This window comes from Oryx dammah, unplaced genomic scaffold (genome assembly GCF_014754425.2).
Source record: "Oryx dammah isolate SB20612 unplaced genomic scaffold, SCBI_Odam_1.1 HiC_scaffold_18, whole genome shotgun sequence".
Classification (NCBI taxonomy): domain Eukaryota; kingdom Metazoa; phylum Chordata; class Mammalia; order Artiodactyla; family Bovidae; genus Oryx; species Oryx dammah.
Window position 1 is genome coordinate 32,466,779 of NW_024070202.1, and position 14,199 is coordinate 32,480,977.

General features: G+C 42.5%; 1 protein-coding gene across 1 annotated transcript in view; it reads right to left on the reverse strand.

Annotated features, from left to right (window-relative positions):
• Positions 1-14,199, reverse strand: part of IGF2BP3 (insulin like growth factor 2 mRNA binding protein 3) — a 147,681-nt gene that overhangs the window by 2,455 nt on the left and 131,027 nt on the right. Inside the window, exons 11-14 of the mRNA XM_040260664.1 lie at positions 7,112-7,228; positions 3,450-3,524; positions 940-1,071; positions 124-237 (exon numbers count right to left, since the gene is read on the reverse strand). Coding sequence (XP_040116598.1) covers positions 124-237; positions 940-1,071; positions 3,450-3,524; positions 7,112-7,228 — 438 coding nt within the window. The remainder of the gene's footprint in view (positions 1-123; positions 238-939; positions 1,072-3,449; positions 3,525-7,111; positions 7,229-14,199) is intronic.

Consider the following 14,199-nt stretch of genomic DNA (forward strand, 5'->3'; position numbering starts at 1 on the left):
TCAATGTATTAAGCATCAAACACAGCCTTGAATGTTTATATGGCATGGAGACACCCATGGGAGAATGGCTTCCATTTGCGAAGGCAGCTGCAGAGCTGCCCCGACACACGGGAGCCCACTTGCCTGGCAAGCATAGAAGTGACCAGTTATTTTGACGACCACTTGGTCATTCTCATCGGGAGTCTGGTCACGGGGAACAACAACTTCTGCACTTGACAAATTCTGGAGCTCGTTCACCTGAAGGAGGTAAGCAGAGATCAGGTTGAGTGGAACTGTGGGGGGCTTTTTATTTTTTAAAAAATCATTTCCTGAACACTTGAACCAAAGTATTGGGCTATGTCTTTGTAAATCTCATCTAATATACTAATAATTCTATTTGGTTATTAGTATTGTCCCATTTCAAGATAATTAAAACTAAGCCCCAAAGAAACTGACTTACCTACAGTTACATAAAAATCAGTAACAAAGCCAAATTCAAACCCTAAAAATCTGATTCCAAAACATACTTGCAATCACTTCCAAGTCATTTTCAAAGCTGTTTACAATTTTGAAGTTATATATGTTAAAGAGAAACTGGAAACCAGTTTTCAGTTATAGTGGTGTAAGTTATAAAGGTAGATGAAATTTTTTAAAGTTTTCTTTTCATGTCATTAAGTATTTTTGCACAATAGAAATAAAAAGCTGATGTTTATCAACAGAAGAATGCAAAAGGCCCCTCAGGAGACAGTCCTCTCCCACAAAGTGGTCTGAAAGAGAGGTGCTGCTTTCACCAGTAGCTGACACCCAACCCTCAGGAGGAACAAAGGGCAGTCTTCTCCAAACCTTGGCCCAGGTGTCCTGCTTTTATAAGTTAGCCCAAATTCAGGGACGTGGAACTCCTAAGTACCTTTCGATGCTTTCCCTGTCATACCACTGCACAGGTTTTGCTGAAGTACTTGCCGTTTTGCCTCCTTTTCCAATAACTCTGCCAGCAGCAAAGGATGGCACTCTGATGTGAGCTTCAAGTTTCACCTCTTCTTTAGGACTAACAAAATTTTCTTCTTTTATTTTTCCATAAATTCTTCCCTGAGCCTACAGATGAGAACACAGCCTATCAGTGTCATTCATGTAGGAAAGGCCAAAAGGTTCATTAATTTTACAGTGGGTAAAACTAACGGCCTGGATCCACTGGAGGGGCCCTTTGCAGTGATATATCTGCATCTGATGGCTGACTGCTGCCCAAGAGACGGCAGGAAGCCCTGGAAAAGGTCGACAGCAGTGGCGACTGCATCACAGGTGCGGCAGTTGAATGACTGGCCGTTTGCTCTGCAGTCTTGAAAGGTAAAACTCTCCTGCTGGCAGTAAGATAGTAACTGCATTTTTCAGGAGTAACAGAGACTGAATGAACTACAGAGCCACCCACATAAGGCTCAAAAGAAGCCAAGCTCATGTCTGAATGGGCCAGCAAGGAATATTTTCTGTCAAACATTTCTTCATCTTAGCCAGATGGCTTCTACTTTGACTGAAGCTACAAAATCAAGTTAGCATATACAACTGATATAGTCAAACATCCTGTCAATTGCTGCATACAACCAGAAATTATACATAGTAAATCTCCTATTACGTATAACGACAAATTTGCTCTGGTATACACCAAAGGAAAAAGAAGCCAGAGTTGGCTTCATCCAACAGGCTGCCACAGTAGAGAACCAAAACACAGGTACAAACATGTTTCCATCGGTGCAGAGGTAAGCTCATTTTAGGGGGTTGCAGACATTTAAAAAATTCATCTTAGTACCCTATATTTCAGTCATCCCCAAAGTCTCAGGCCACAGGTATAATTATTAACACAGTCGAAGGACACAAAGGATATATATTGTCCTCCAAAACAGTATTTCTTATGATTTTAAGAGCTTGTTTTCTAATATTTAGATCTGTTTCTAATACTTAGATCTTTAAAATAATTTGTAATTATCACTGATCACATAACTGATACTGAAGCATTAGAGCTTTTCTTACATGTCCTATTTAAGACTAGTGCACAACATGGGCAACGGAGGGTATAGAGAAACAACTTCTAAATTTCCCAGCATACAAGCATTATAAAAATTACAAGATCCATTTATAAAACAGAACATAACTGATGTTTGTATTTATCTTTTAATATTTAGGCTAAAAGTAACTGGTCCTATAAATATCTGGGGGAGGATGTAGTTTTCAGCATTTCTGAGTTTTGATCTGAACTGCTAGGACCACAAGGCTGGTATGAAGAAGTAAATTTCTTGACCTGAGTCTGAGCCTAGCCAACTGTACCTACATCTCAAAGCACCTCCTTTTGTTTCCTGTACCCTGTAAATGAAATGAAAAAAGTTTCAGATTTTTAGTGAAAAATGGCCCATGGAAAAAGAGGTCAAAGAAAGTGATGGTTTATAACTTAGCTATGTTTTAGAGCTAGGAGAACTAAGGCTTAGAGCGTTGTCCTGTTAACACAGCTGCTAAGTAGTAGAAACAGGACAGGGGTTTCCGGTAAATTACACTGAATTGTGTAGCTGCTTTTACCTGTGACAGCCCAGACACCCTACTGAATTTTGTGGAAGAAATCATATACTCAAATGTATGTACGTATGTGTGAACTTGAGGCTCTGGCATGGTCTTAGTCTGATTCATCCCAGGTCTGCTTAACGCCACCAGTGCATTTCTGCCGTTTCCTATGTGTCCAGCACTATTTTAACCACTTGATTTATTAAACCATATAACCTTGTTTAAACTTTGTGGATGTTTTTAACCCCAATTTTACTGATGAGGAGCTAGCTAGGAAAAGGTTAAGTAACTTGCCCAAGGTTGTATTACTAGTAAATGGCAGAGCTGGTACCTGAACCAGCAGCCTGGCTGCAAAGGCTCTGGTCTTCATGCCCCTACTGTACCACCTCTCAGGACGAAGTGGGAGGCATTCTGGCCCCAAGGCCTCCAAAATGACCGGTGGTGCATATGAGGACAGATGCCTCAAGAGTCCCTGCCCTTTCTACCTCTAAAATTTTCAAGATTAGAGTGACTAATCAAGAAACTGTGGACCAGGGCATTAACTGAAGTTAACTCAAGGGTAAGAGGAAAAAGGAACATTTGAAGTCAAGGTCAAAGCTTCTTAGGGGCAGGAGGAAAAATCTGAGAGTAACAAAGCATACAAACCGTTCTTATCACCTCACCTTCACCTCTGCTTACAAGGCACTGAGCAAATTCTCCCTTGGGAGATAGGCAAACCCAACAACCATTACACAACTCGCACACAGGTTTTGGTTTATTTTTAAAACGTAATGTGGGGAATGTTTCTACTGTGTTCTAAGTCTCAGCAGTTTTCACTGAGAGATTCTTTCTACTGAGTACTGGATTTATTTAAGGGAAAAGCCAGGTTATGGAGTTTCTGAAAAGAAGGCATTCATCTGTCATCTGTGCACACACTCCAGGACACGTACCTTGAACTGAGCCTCCGGCGGCCCAGTGATAATCACCATCCTCACTTTAGCATCTGGTGCTTCAGCTGGAGCAATCTGTAACAGACCAGACACAGGTCACAACACTTTCCAGTTCCACTGATAAAAAACGTTACACAAACTGCACATGACTTACTGAAATGCAGAAAATAAGCCGTCTGGGAGAAAGTTACAGAGAGGCAGTGATGAGCGTGGGTCCACTAGTTACGGCTCCTGCCTCATCCTGTATGCTTACACTTCACCTGGCCCACTTCACCAACACGGAGACCAAAGGCTAGAGAAGTTGTCACCTGGCCTGTGGTCACACAGGCGAGAGGAACTGAAGGAAGCGCTGTGTCTGGCTCCACCGTCATGCTGCTCCTCACTGCACCGGCGGGGGCGCAACGTGTGGCCCTTGGTCCCACACACAGCATCACACCCTGGGCTTCCCACAAGTGCAAGAAACTGCTGGGGTCACAAATCTACAACAAGGTATGTATACATATGTATAGATACATGGTATGTACGTCCCCCCAAAGTACGCTCACTGGAGTAACACAGAGAGTAAATGTTAATCTGACAGAAGAGTGAACTCAGACTCTTCTATTTTGGTAGAGTGTATGAAATCACACAAAAGGCCAGGCCAGGGATATGCTGCAGAGACTGTTGAAGGGAGAAAAAGCCAGTGTTCCCTCAGTAAGAAAGGGTTTAGACAGTTGGCTGGTAGGAATTGTTTGAAGAAAAAATTTTTGCTTGACAATGTGCTGTGCAAGAAGCAACTCCCTATAGTAAATAATGGGAGTAGGAAGTATAAAAGCTACCACCTGCACTTAGCACTCAGTATGATCACTATCAATGACTGACAGTCTAGTACACCCTGTCCTACACAGCTACAAATCAAGACCAGGTTTTTTCTTTTAACAGAGTCATGCTTTCTCACTCTCTGAAAATAAAGCTAACATTTCTGTTACTTAGGCCCAAAATGATACTATTCCTACTTTACGCTGGGCACTAATTTTGAATCTGTAAAGAAGCTGAGAATTATTTTAGGCCAAACTCAGAATTATTCACAGAAAACCCCTAGAAGGTATCATTCTGATTTTCCTCCCCCGTAACCCTCACTAGGCCATCCAGCCTGCAGGATCTCAGCTCCCTGAGCAGCGATCTAACCTGCACCCCCCTGCAGTGACAGCATGGAATCGTAACCACTGGACCACCAGGGATGTCCCAGGCTTTTTTTAGAAAGAACTCTTGTCTTAGTACTGGTGGCAGAGGACTGGAGGTGAGAGCACTCATATCCTGAGGCTCAGTTCAGCTGCTCATCGTGCCCAACTCTTTGTGACTGCAGCACGCCAGGCCTCCCTGTCCATCACCAACTCCCGGAGCTCACTCGAACTCATGTCCATTGAGCTGGTGATGCCATCCAGCCATCTTATCCTCTGTCGTCCCTTTCTCCTCCTGCCCCCAATCCCTCCCAGCAGCAGAGTCTTTACCAATGAGTGAGTTCTTCACATCAGGTGGCCAAAGTATCAGAGCTTCAGCTTCAAGCATCAGTCCTTCCAATGAATATTCAGGACTGATTTCCTTCAGAATGGACTGGTTGGATCTCCTTGCAGTCCAAGGGATTCTGAAGAGTTTTCTCCAACATCACAGCTTAAAAGCATCAATTCTTCGGTGCTCAGCTTTCTTTATAGTCCAACACTCACATCCATTCACAACTACTGGAAAAACCATAGCCTTGACTAGACGGACCTTTGCTGGCTAAGTAATGTCTCTGCTTTTCAATATGCTATCTAGGTTGGTCATAGCTTTTCTTCCAAGGAGCAAGCGTCTTTTAATTTTATGGCTGCAGTCACCATCTGCAGTGATTTTGGAGCCCCCCAAAATAAAGTCTGTCACTGTTTCCATTGTTTCCCCTTCTATTTGCCATGAAGTGATAGGACCAGATGCCATGATCTTAGTTTTCTGAATGCTGAGTTTTAATGTTAACTGAGGTATAACTGAGTTTTAATATTGAGTTTAATACTGAGGTTAGGAGTACAAATCACTCTAATGTCTGAGAAGCTGAGAAGAAAGCACGTGCCCCGAGATGCACCAGATCCGTTTGTGTAGACACATGTGAAGAGTAAGGTGGTATATGACAATATGACCAAAAGAACTTAATCCACCACTGTGCAGGAGAAATTTGGAACAATCTTAATGTCCATTAAGTTAACAAATAACTATGGTTGGGTGATATCAGACATACAGGTACATATCAAGAGTACCTACATGGGAACTGACATTGTGGAAATCTAGCCAAGTGTTAAGAGTGCTAAAGCATGTTTCACATTATGCATGTTTCAGACTTTTTGGAAAGAAAAACATTTTACCCTCATCATCAAAATTCCAAGAAAGAAAAAGAGCCCGGTGTCTAAATACCCAATTCTTGTTTATAAAACATTAGTTGGAATTTTTCCAGAAAGTATCTGGTTGGTTCTTTTTTGTGCATTAGCATGTTTTAATTTAATTCATTAATCAGGAAACTAACAGGATAGTAAAGTTAGCTCACCACTTGGTCTTTTTACCATGTCTTTTCCTCTACCTGTTTATTTTGGCTGCATTTTCTGTTCACATATTTTGTTAATCTTTTGCTACAAGAAAGCCTATGATGGCTGTCCTATGTACTTTGCTTTCTAATTAACTGCAGTTTATGTACACTAAAACTCAATGGGTGACAAACGTGCAGTTGTAAGCGCCACCACAGTCAGCAGTCCAGCGCTCTCAACATTCCCTCCTGCTGCCTCTTTGTCTCCAACCCTTCCTCCAATTCCTGGCAACCGCTGATTTTTCTCCTCTATTTCCATAGTTCTGTTTTTTCCAGAGCTTTCATAAGTGGGATCATACAGTATATAGCCTTTTGAGTCTTCTTTCTCTTAGCATAATATGTGTGGTCTTTATCAACAGCTCCCTCCTTTTTAGTGCTAAGTAATCTTTATTATGGACATGGGTTTCGGTGGACTCCGGGAATTGGTGATGGACAGGGAGGCCTGGTGTGCTGCGGTTCATGGGGTTGCAAAGAGTCGGACACGACTGAGCGACTGAACTGAACTGAATCTTTATTATGTAGATAAACCACAGTTCATGCATTTCCTAGTTGACTTCTTCCCCATTTTCCAGTTATAAATAAAGCTGTTATAAACACTTGAGTGCAATGTGGGTTTTTTGGTACTATATTCGAATATTTATAAGACATAACCAAAACAAAACTTCCAGTACACTGATGTTTTCCTGATGAAAGCTGTGACTGTATCAAGACTTTGTCAGTTTGTGTATTCCTTAAAAGGAAAGGATTACAGCTTTGATTGTTAGGACATGCAGTAGGGTCACCTAGGAGGGAGTAAGGGACTAAGGCCACCCCCGGGGATGAGCTAGAAGGAATATTATGTCCAAGGACATGGCAGAGCAGAACCCCACTCCAGTGCTGGGCTCTTTACCTCCAGACTGCTTTTTCTGGAGAGAGAATTTAGCTTACCTTGTTTAAGCTAGTGGTGTTACATGGAGTTTCCTATGACACCCTATGTAACCCCAGTATAGACGGCTACATTCAGTTCACAGAAAGACTCACGTCTCTGTCACGCGCTGCCCTTAAAGCAGCAGGAGAGCCACAGCCGGCAGGACAGTACCTTAATAGATGCTCCTGCGAAGCGCGACAGCTGTTTGATGTGCTGCCCTTGCTTGCCGATGATGGCGCCTACAGACAGCGCCGGGATGAACAGGTGGACGGTCTCCGCTTCGGACTGCTGCTGGGAAGACAGGACATCCGCACTCATTGGACACAGGTCAGGCTGTGGTGTGGGCACAGGGAGGGGGCCTTCTTGTACTGTTAGGAATGCTGACATAGTTTTAGGAAAAATCACCACAGTAAGTTGATATGACTCTACCTAACAGGTTGGGAAGTTCTCATACTCATCCTGAAAGCATTAGTATTTAAAATAATACCACTTTTCTGTGTACAATTTCCTTAAAGCTTAGAAATGTTGAGTTGCAGATTTACAACAAATTTTGTGGCACTTAATGTTGGTCCACCAAATGATATAACCACTCTTAGCACACAAAGATTGATAGTGTCAATAACCACTTCCTTTTCTCCCCTTAAGTCCTGTGTGGGGACAGAGAGCATGCTAAGTCTTCAGTTTCTTTCTTTGTAGTATATACAAATATTGAATCACCTGAAAATGTATATCAGTTATACCTCAATTGAAAAATTCACCCCCCCCCAAAATTGAGTCACAAAGGAAAGATGCCCTACTAGACCAAGGAAAAGAAATCAACAGGCTTGTTGTCCATCTGCATATATCCATCTAAAGCATCTGGAAGACACTTTCAACTGCAACTTTTTTAAGGATTATGAGAATAAGCACATCACAGAAAAGTTGCCCCCCCCAAACCCCAATTCCTCTATCTTTTCCTGACAGCTATCTTGTTGTATCTGAGGACTTTCTTGGGAACACTTCAGGAAAGCATGGTTTCCAGTTTCTCACTAATCTGTCTAACAACACAGTCAGGTCTCTTAACATAAATCTTGTGTCCATATACAAATACTTCTAAGATTTTATGTAATAAAAATGCCGGATTGCAACATGAACATTTAAAGTTTACATTTCTAAACTCTCACGCTAATTATCTTACAGTCACTAAATGTGTAAAAGACAGAGAGAAGTCATTTTGGTTTAAAACGTGCCTTTCCCATGCACAGAAAATTAAAGCAGTGTGATTCTAGACCCTATGTCTTGTTTCCGACACAGAAAAATCAGAACTCTGCTCTTCTAAGCCTCTTCCTTTTTGTGTTAACCTCCTCTGCACCATGTGCCCCTGCAGTTCCTATTCAAGTTAACCTGAAATTCAACTCTAGAAAGTATTCTTGACAAAAGCCATTGTACTCTTCTCTGATCAGGACACTTTGTTTCTTCAGCAACAGTATAAATAGATGTGTGCACACTATATTCTTTACAACTTGGTACTTCCTATGTTTCCCAGGAAGCTGTAACACACTGCAGGTCTTCATACAGCTGTCAGCCTAATGAAGTCTCCCTGGGGGCTCTGTAAACATTCTTAGAACACACAGACCAGAAGACGTTCTGCCTTCCCACTAAACTCTTGCCTGTATAGATTTGTCGGAGAGGCCTGTCCTGTACAGCCTGGCCAAATCAACTTTTACTGCTGTTCATCAGTGAAGAACAAAAAATAAAATTAGTTCACCCTTCAGTATTTCCGAGTCATAGGAACAACGCTTCTTTCTGGGAAGCACCACAATCACAGCCTGCCAGGGCGTTATGCAATTTCCATAAAGTATTGCAGGGCGTTCCCAGGTGGCATAGTGGTAAAAAACCCACCTGTCGGTGCAGGAGATGCAAAAGACATGGGTTCAATCCCTGGGTCAGGAAGATTCCTTGGAGAAGGAAATGGCAACCCACTCCAGAATTCTTGCCTGGAAAATCCCATGGACAGAGGAGCCTGGTGGACTACAGTCCATGGGGTTGCAAAGAGTCAGACACAGCTGAACACAGCACACAACTCATTTATTCCAGAGGGACAATTTAAGGCCTTTCATAGTAACTGGATAGAACTGAATTAATGATGACATTGCTTATAAACTGTGCTCAAAGTTAATATCAATTAATTTTGTCATTCCGGTCCTTAAATTAAAACTTGTTTATTAACTAATTTTCTAAAGTAAAGTGAAAGTTGCTCAGTCGTGTCTGACTTTTTTGCGACCTCATGGATGTCCATGGAATTCTCTAGGCCAGAATACTGGAGTGGGTAGCCTTTCCCTTCTCCAGGGGATCTTCCCAATCCAGGGATCCAACCCAGGCCTCCCACATTGCAGGCGGATTCTTTACCAGCTGAGCCACAAGGGAAGCCCTTCTAAAGTAAAGATAGGATCTATTTTGTCTTGCTAAGAACATCCATGTAATGTTCTTCTGAGTACTTTTTTTTTAAGGGGGGGTGGTGAGGAGTCAGGGGTCTGGCAGTAATAAAGACCTTTGTTTTTTTTAAAAAAAAGATTTTCTAAGGATCAGACTAAATCTATCACGTAACTTGCCAAAATCTGCCCCATTGTATTTTGCCATGACTATGTAATTGTTTGCTTTCTGGGCCATGTTCCAGGAATACTTTATACTGCTTACAAAATACAGAAGATTTAGAAGGAAGTGAAGGAATAAGAGCAGAGGGACCTCAACAGAAAAGACAATCAGAAATGCTGTTATTATACAAATTTGGCTCTATGCTTCTTAGCAATTAATTAAAACTAAGAAAAAGATTAATAGCATGATTTATCATATCTTTAAGAGAAAAGCTATTTGTTTAGTAAAAACTAGTTTTCCTGGGAGCCCAGAGCATAACTTCTGAATGTCCTTATCGGCTGAAAGTACCAGGACCATCAGACCAAAAGTCCCCGAGCCTCACAGTACAGCCTGAGCATCTCAGCCTAGAATAAACACACTGACCCCCACAGCTACAAGAAAAACCCATAAGCATAACTACTGTCCTCTCAAAAGTTGAACAAAAGCAATCATCCTTCCATATGGTGACGGATGAGAGGCTACAGGTGCTTTTGAAATTTCACGGACTTTGGGGAGGGTGGGAGTGAGGTAGGAGATGATGAATGAATACGTAGACTAAGTTGAGTGAAGCTTTGGGAAAGGAATGGCGGTGAAGAGACAACGACTGAGAGGACGAAGCATAAAGAAGGGCAAGGTCATGAAGAAAGCATTGCTATGCAGACAAAAATGGTCCACGCTGGGATGAAAGCAGAAGGAACAGAAACCTACAAGGCAGGTTGGCAGGAAGTGAAGGAAGCATGCCAGGAGGCGGTGCCCCAGACTCAGGGACTGTGGTTTGTGCTCTTGCCAATGGCACCTTAATGAGAAAGTGACTCATCAGATGTCTGCGGCCTGATGAAGACCTTTCTGAATGCCACCGAGATCACTCTGTCCAGTTCCATATCCAACAAGCACCTCCCTGACCATAAATTAGTTCCCAAGCAAAATTTCCTCGAGGAGTATAAGGCACCTCACATAAACCTCCCGTCTACCGTACAGTCATTAAACGGGCCCAGTCTTATATGGGACTGTGAACAGTAAGCCATGCTTTCAGGTTCAGCTCAGTTCAGTCGCTCAGTCGTGTCCGACTCTTTGCGACCCCATGAATCACAGCACACCAGGCCTCCCTGTGCATCACCAACTCCCGGAGTTCACTCAGACTCATGTGTATCGAGTTGGTCATGCCATCCAGCCATCTCATCCTCTGTCGTCCCCTTCTCCTCCTGCCCCCAATCCCTCCCAGCATCAGGGTCTTTTCCAGTGATTCAGTTCTTCGCATGAGGTCGCCAAAGTACCGGAGTTTCAGCCTCAGCATCAGTCCTTCCAATGAACACCCAGGACTGATCTCCTTTAGAATGGACTGGTTGGATCTCCTTGCAGTCCAAGGGACTCTCAAGGGTCTTCTCCAACACTGCAGTTCAAAAGCATCAATTCTTCAGCGCTCAGCTTTCAGGTTAGGACACCCAAATAAGCAAATAGTTTTTACTTACAAAGTTCAGAAGCCATAACAATGGGTTATGACAAGTCTCCTTCACCTGTGAATTTAAGACTGAGGTGGTTTTGAGAAGATGCATCAGCTTTACCTTTTCATGTTACACATTCTTCACATGGAGGTTAGTGTTCACCTGCGTTACCCCGAACCCTTCTTCCTAAACCCTCAGAGGTGAATGATACTCAGGCCACAAGCCGCTTCCCAGTGGATTTCTGCCAGATGCCTATTGGCAGCACTTCCTCTGGAGTTCTTGGCAGCCTCTGTGCTATAGCTTGAAATAACAGAATAACAAAGCTGCTCAACTGAAAGTTTGCTTAACTGGTGAAGTCTGCCAATGAGTAACTCCTAATCATCTATCATGAGGAGATAGAAGAATGAGCAAACAGTAAGGTTAAGTGTATTTACTTTGTGGGGAACAGAATCTAAGACATCACAAAGGCACGGAGACAAGCATGCCAGCCAAAAAGACCAGCCTCCAGGAACCTGGAAGGATGCCAGCATCTCCCTTTGGCTTGTAAAATACATACTCCTGGGGGTTGTTTCGTTTGTTGTGTTTTAATGGATTTTGGCCTGGAACTGGAATTGAGTTTACTCAACTTCATGACCTGAACAGACTATTTAAGTCTTTTTTAAGAAAGGCAAAGAAAGTTTCTCCATATACTAAGTACAAGACCTCTTAGAGATAATAAATGCAATGAGTTATTTACTTTGAAATTGTTTACTAGCAAATGAGTCACACACCCCATAAGACATCCTAAAGAGGAGGACTAAGACTCCATTCAAGTCATTTGATCTAACAGTCCCTTTCAAATTAGAGTTTTGCTTCTTAAAGACCACTTCAAAGTAGATAAGACGCAAGAAAGTGCTCACCTTTCTTGTCTCTTCCATAAGCAGAAAGTTAGCAATTTTAAGATTACACTGTTGTTCTAGAGGCTTGGGAAGACTCCAAAGGCACTATCAAAATGATGGAGACAACAGCTCTTGAGCTAACTTCTGCCAACCCCAATGCAAGCTGCCAAACCATCCAGCTATGGGTGCTGTTGTGATGCCAATTCCAGCTCCTCTGCTCACTAGCTGGCAACTGCCCCTTCCCTACTGTTTGAGCATCTCTGAAAGGAGCATTTCCTGTCATTTATAAACTCAAAGTCTGCCAATTAAGTACTGCATGAGCCAGCTGCTAGGCAGGAACTAGAGACTTTTTGTCTGCTGGAAGAACCAACTCTTTGGCTCTATTGGAAACACCAACCTGGCAGGTTTAGGAAGAAGAGTACATTTTAGGGGGAGGAACGGGCAAAGTTTTGGAACAGAACAGAGACAAGGAATTTATCCAAAGAGGAGATGCATCAAATTCTACTTCATGTTGCAAAGCAGGAGAAAACATGAGCAGAAAAATGAAACAATTCTAAAAGAGGAAGCAGTGCATAAAAAGAGAGTCAGTCTTTGAACCATTTAGTCATCAATACCTACTCCTTGCCAGGCAACGTATAAAGTAAAAACAGAGATTTGCTACTAACCTACAGGCACTGAGGATAAAGAGACTATCTTTGTGAGTCACCTGACTTCTCGGTGAGAACATCTACAGGACAGAAATGCGGGAGTGCTGTCAAGTGCCGAGAGCAAACACCTACCGACCTTTAATTCTCTAACTCGGTTTTTAAACACAGGCACATCCCAGAGACACTGCAGGTTCAGTGTCAGGCCACTGCGTTAGATGGAGCATCAGAATAAAGTGAATTGCACAAACTTTTTTGTTTCCCAGTGCATGGAAGTTTCTACTACACTGTTGCCTAGTAAGTGTGCAACAGCATTATGTCCAACTGTACATACCCGATTAAAAATAATGCTATTGGAAACATGGTTACTAATAGATTTGTTCAATGCAGGTTGCTGCAAACCTTCAATTTGTAAGAAACAATTTCAAATTCTGTAAAAATTAAAACTGTTGGAAAGAACAGTTCTTAGAGATCATTCATCTAGCTCAGTTTCTTCACTGTGTGGATGAGTGAAGAAGCCTAGAGCAAAGAGAAGTCTGACCTACAGCGGCAGAGAGATGGTGGGGCCCAGGGCCGCCTCCAGGGCTCGCTTTCTTTCCACCCATCCCCTTCAGCACCAAGCTACAAACACAGTAGCCACTTTGCATCACTTTTAGCTGTGGTACAAAGCTTTGTGGGTGTGTGTGCTAAGTTGTTTCTGTCGTGTCCAACTCTGTGTGACACCACGCCAGACTGCTCTGTCCATGGGATTTCCCAGGCAAGAATACTGGGATGGGTTGCCCTCCTCCATGGGACCTTCCCGACCCAGGGATGAAACCCGTGTTTTTTTAAGTCTTTTGCTTTGGCAGGCGGGTTCTTTGCCACTAGTTCAACCTGGGAAGCCCCACAAAGCTTTAGAATCAAGTCTGTTCACACGTGATATGAAATTCTGATACCTATCTTTAGATTAAGGAGCTTTGTTACATGGTTTCTAGGCCCAAAGAGGTCTGAAGTGGCAGGTGAGTGGCAGGGGAAGATGCAAATGTCGCCAACAGCAATGGCAGAAAGACACACGACAAGACCAGAGCAGAAGCTAATAAGCACACCCAACCGCTGGGTGGCCTCAAGGACAGTAAAGGAAAGTCGCATTCTTACAGGGATAAAATATGATCAGTCTCATAACCCGTGTTCTTTGCAGAACTCCAGTGGCTTTTTATTCTGTAAGTGCTCCAAGCACCAACAGAACAGAGCCCCCACCTTTTCCCTGAACACTTCCCTCAGTTTGGTGTAGCAGTTACCACTCACAACTTTATGTCATAAGAGAGTCAAATAGGAAGAAAGAGATAGAAAAACGAATTCAAGAAGGAAGATCCTAGAACGTTAATTTTATTTCACATGATTGTCTTCAATTATTATTGATAATGCAACTGAGTGCATTAATTATCAATTATTGATAATGCAATCTTTCAAAAAAAATTCTTGTATACAGTGTCTGCTAGGCTGCATTTATTTTCATACTATCACTGGCCTATTTCTAACCTCAGGGAAAATGCTACTCTTAAAAAGCAAATATAAAAATTACAATTTCTTAACAGAATTATTTCCTAATGACACACCTGTTTACAAAACAAATAAAAGCTGTTTAATGTCTGCACACAAACACACATACACAGCAGATTTGTGGACAAGACTATCTGAACTCA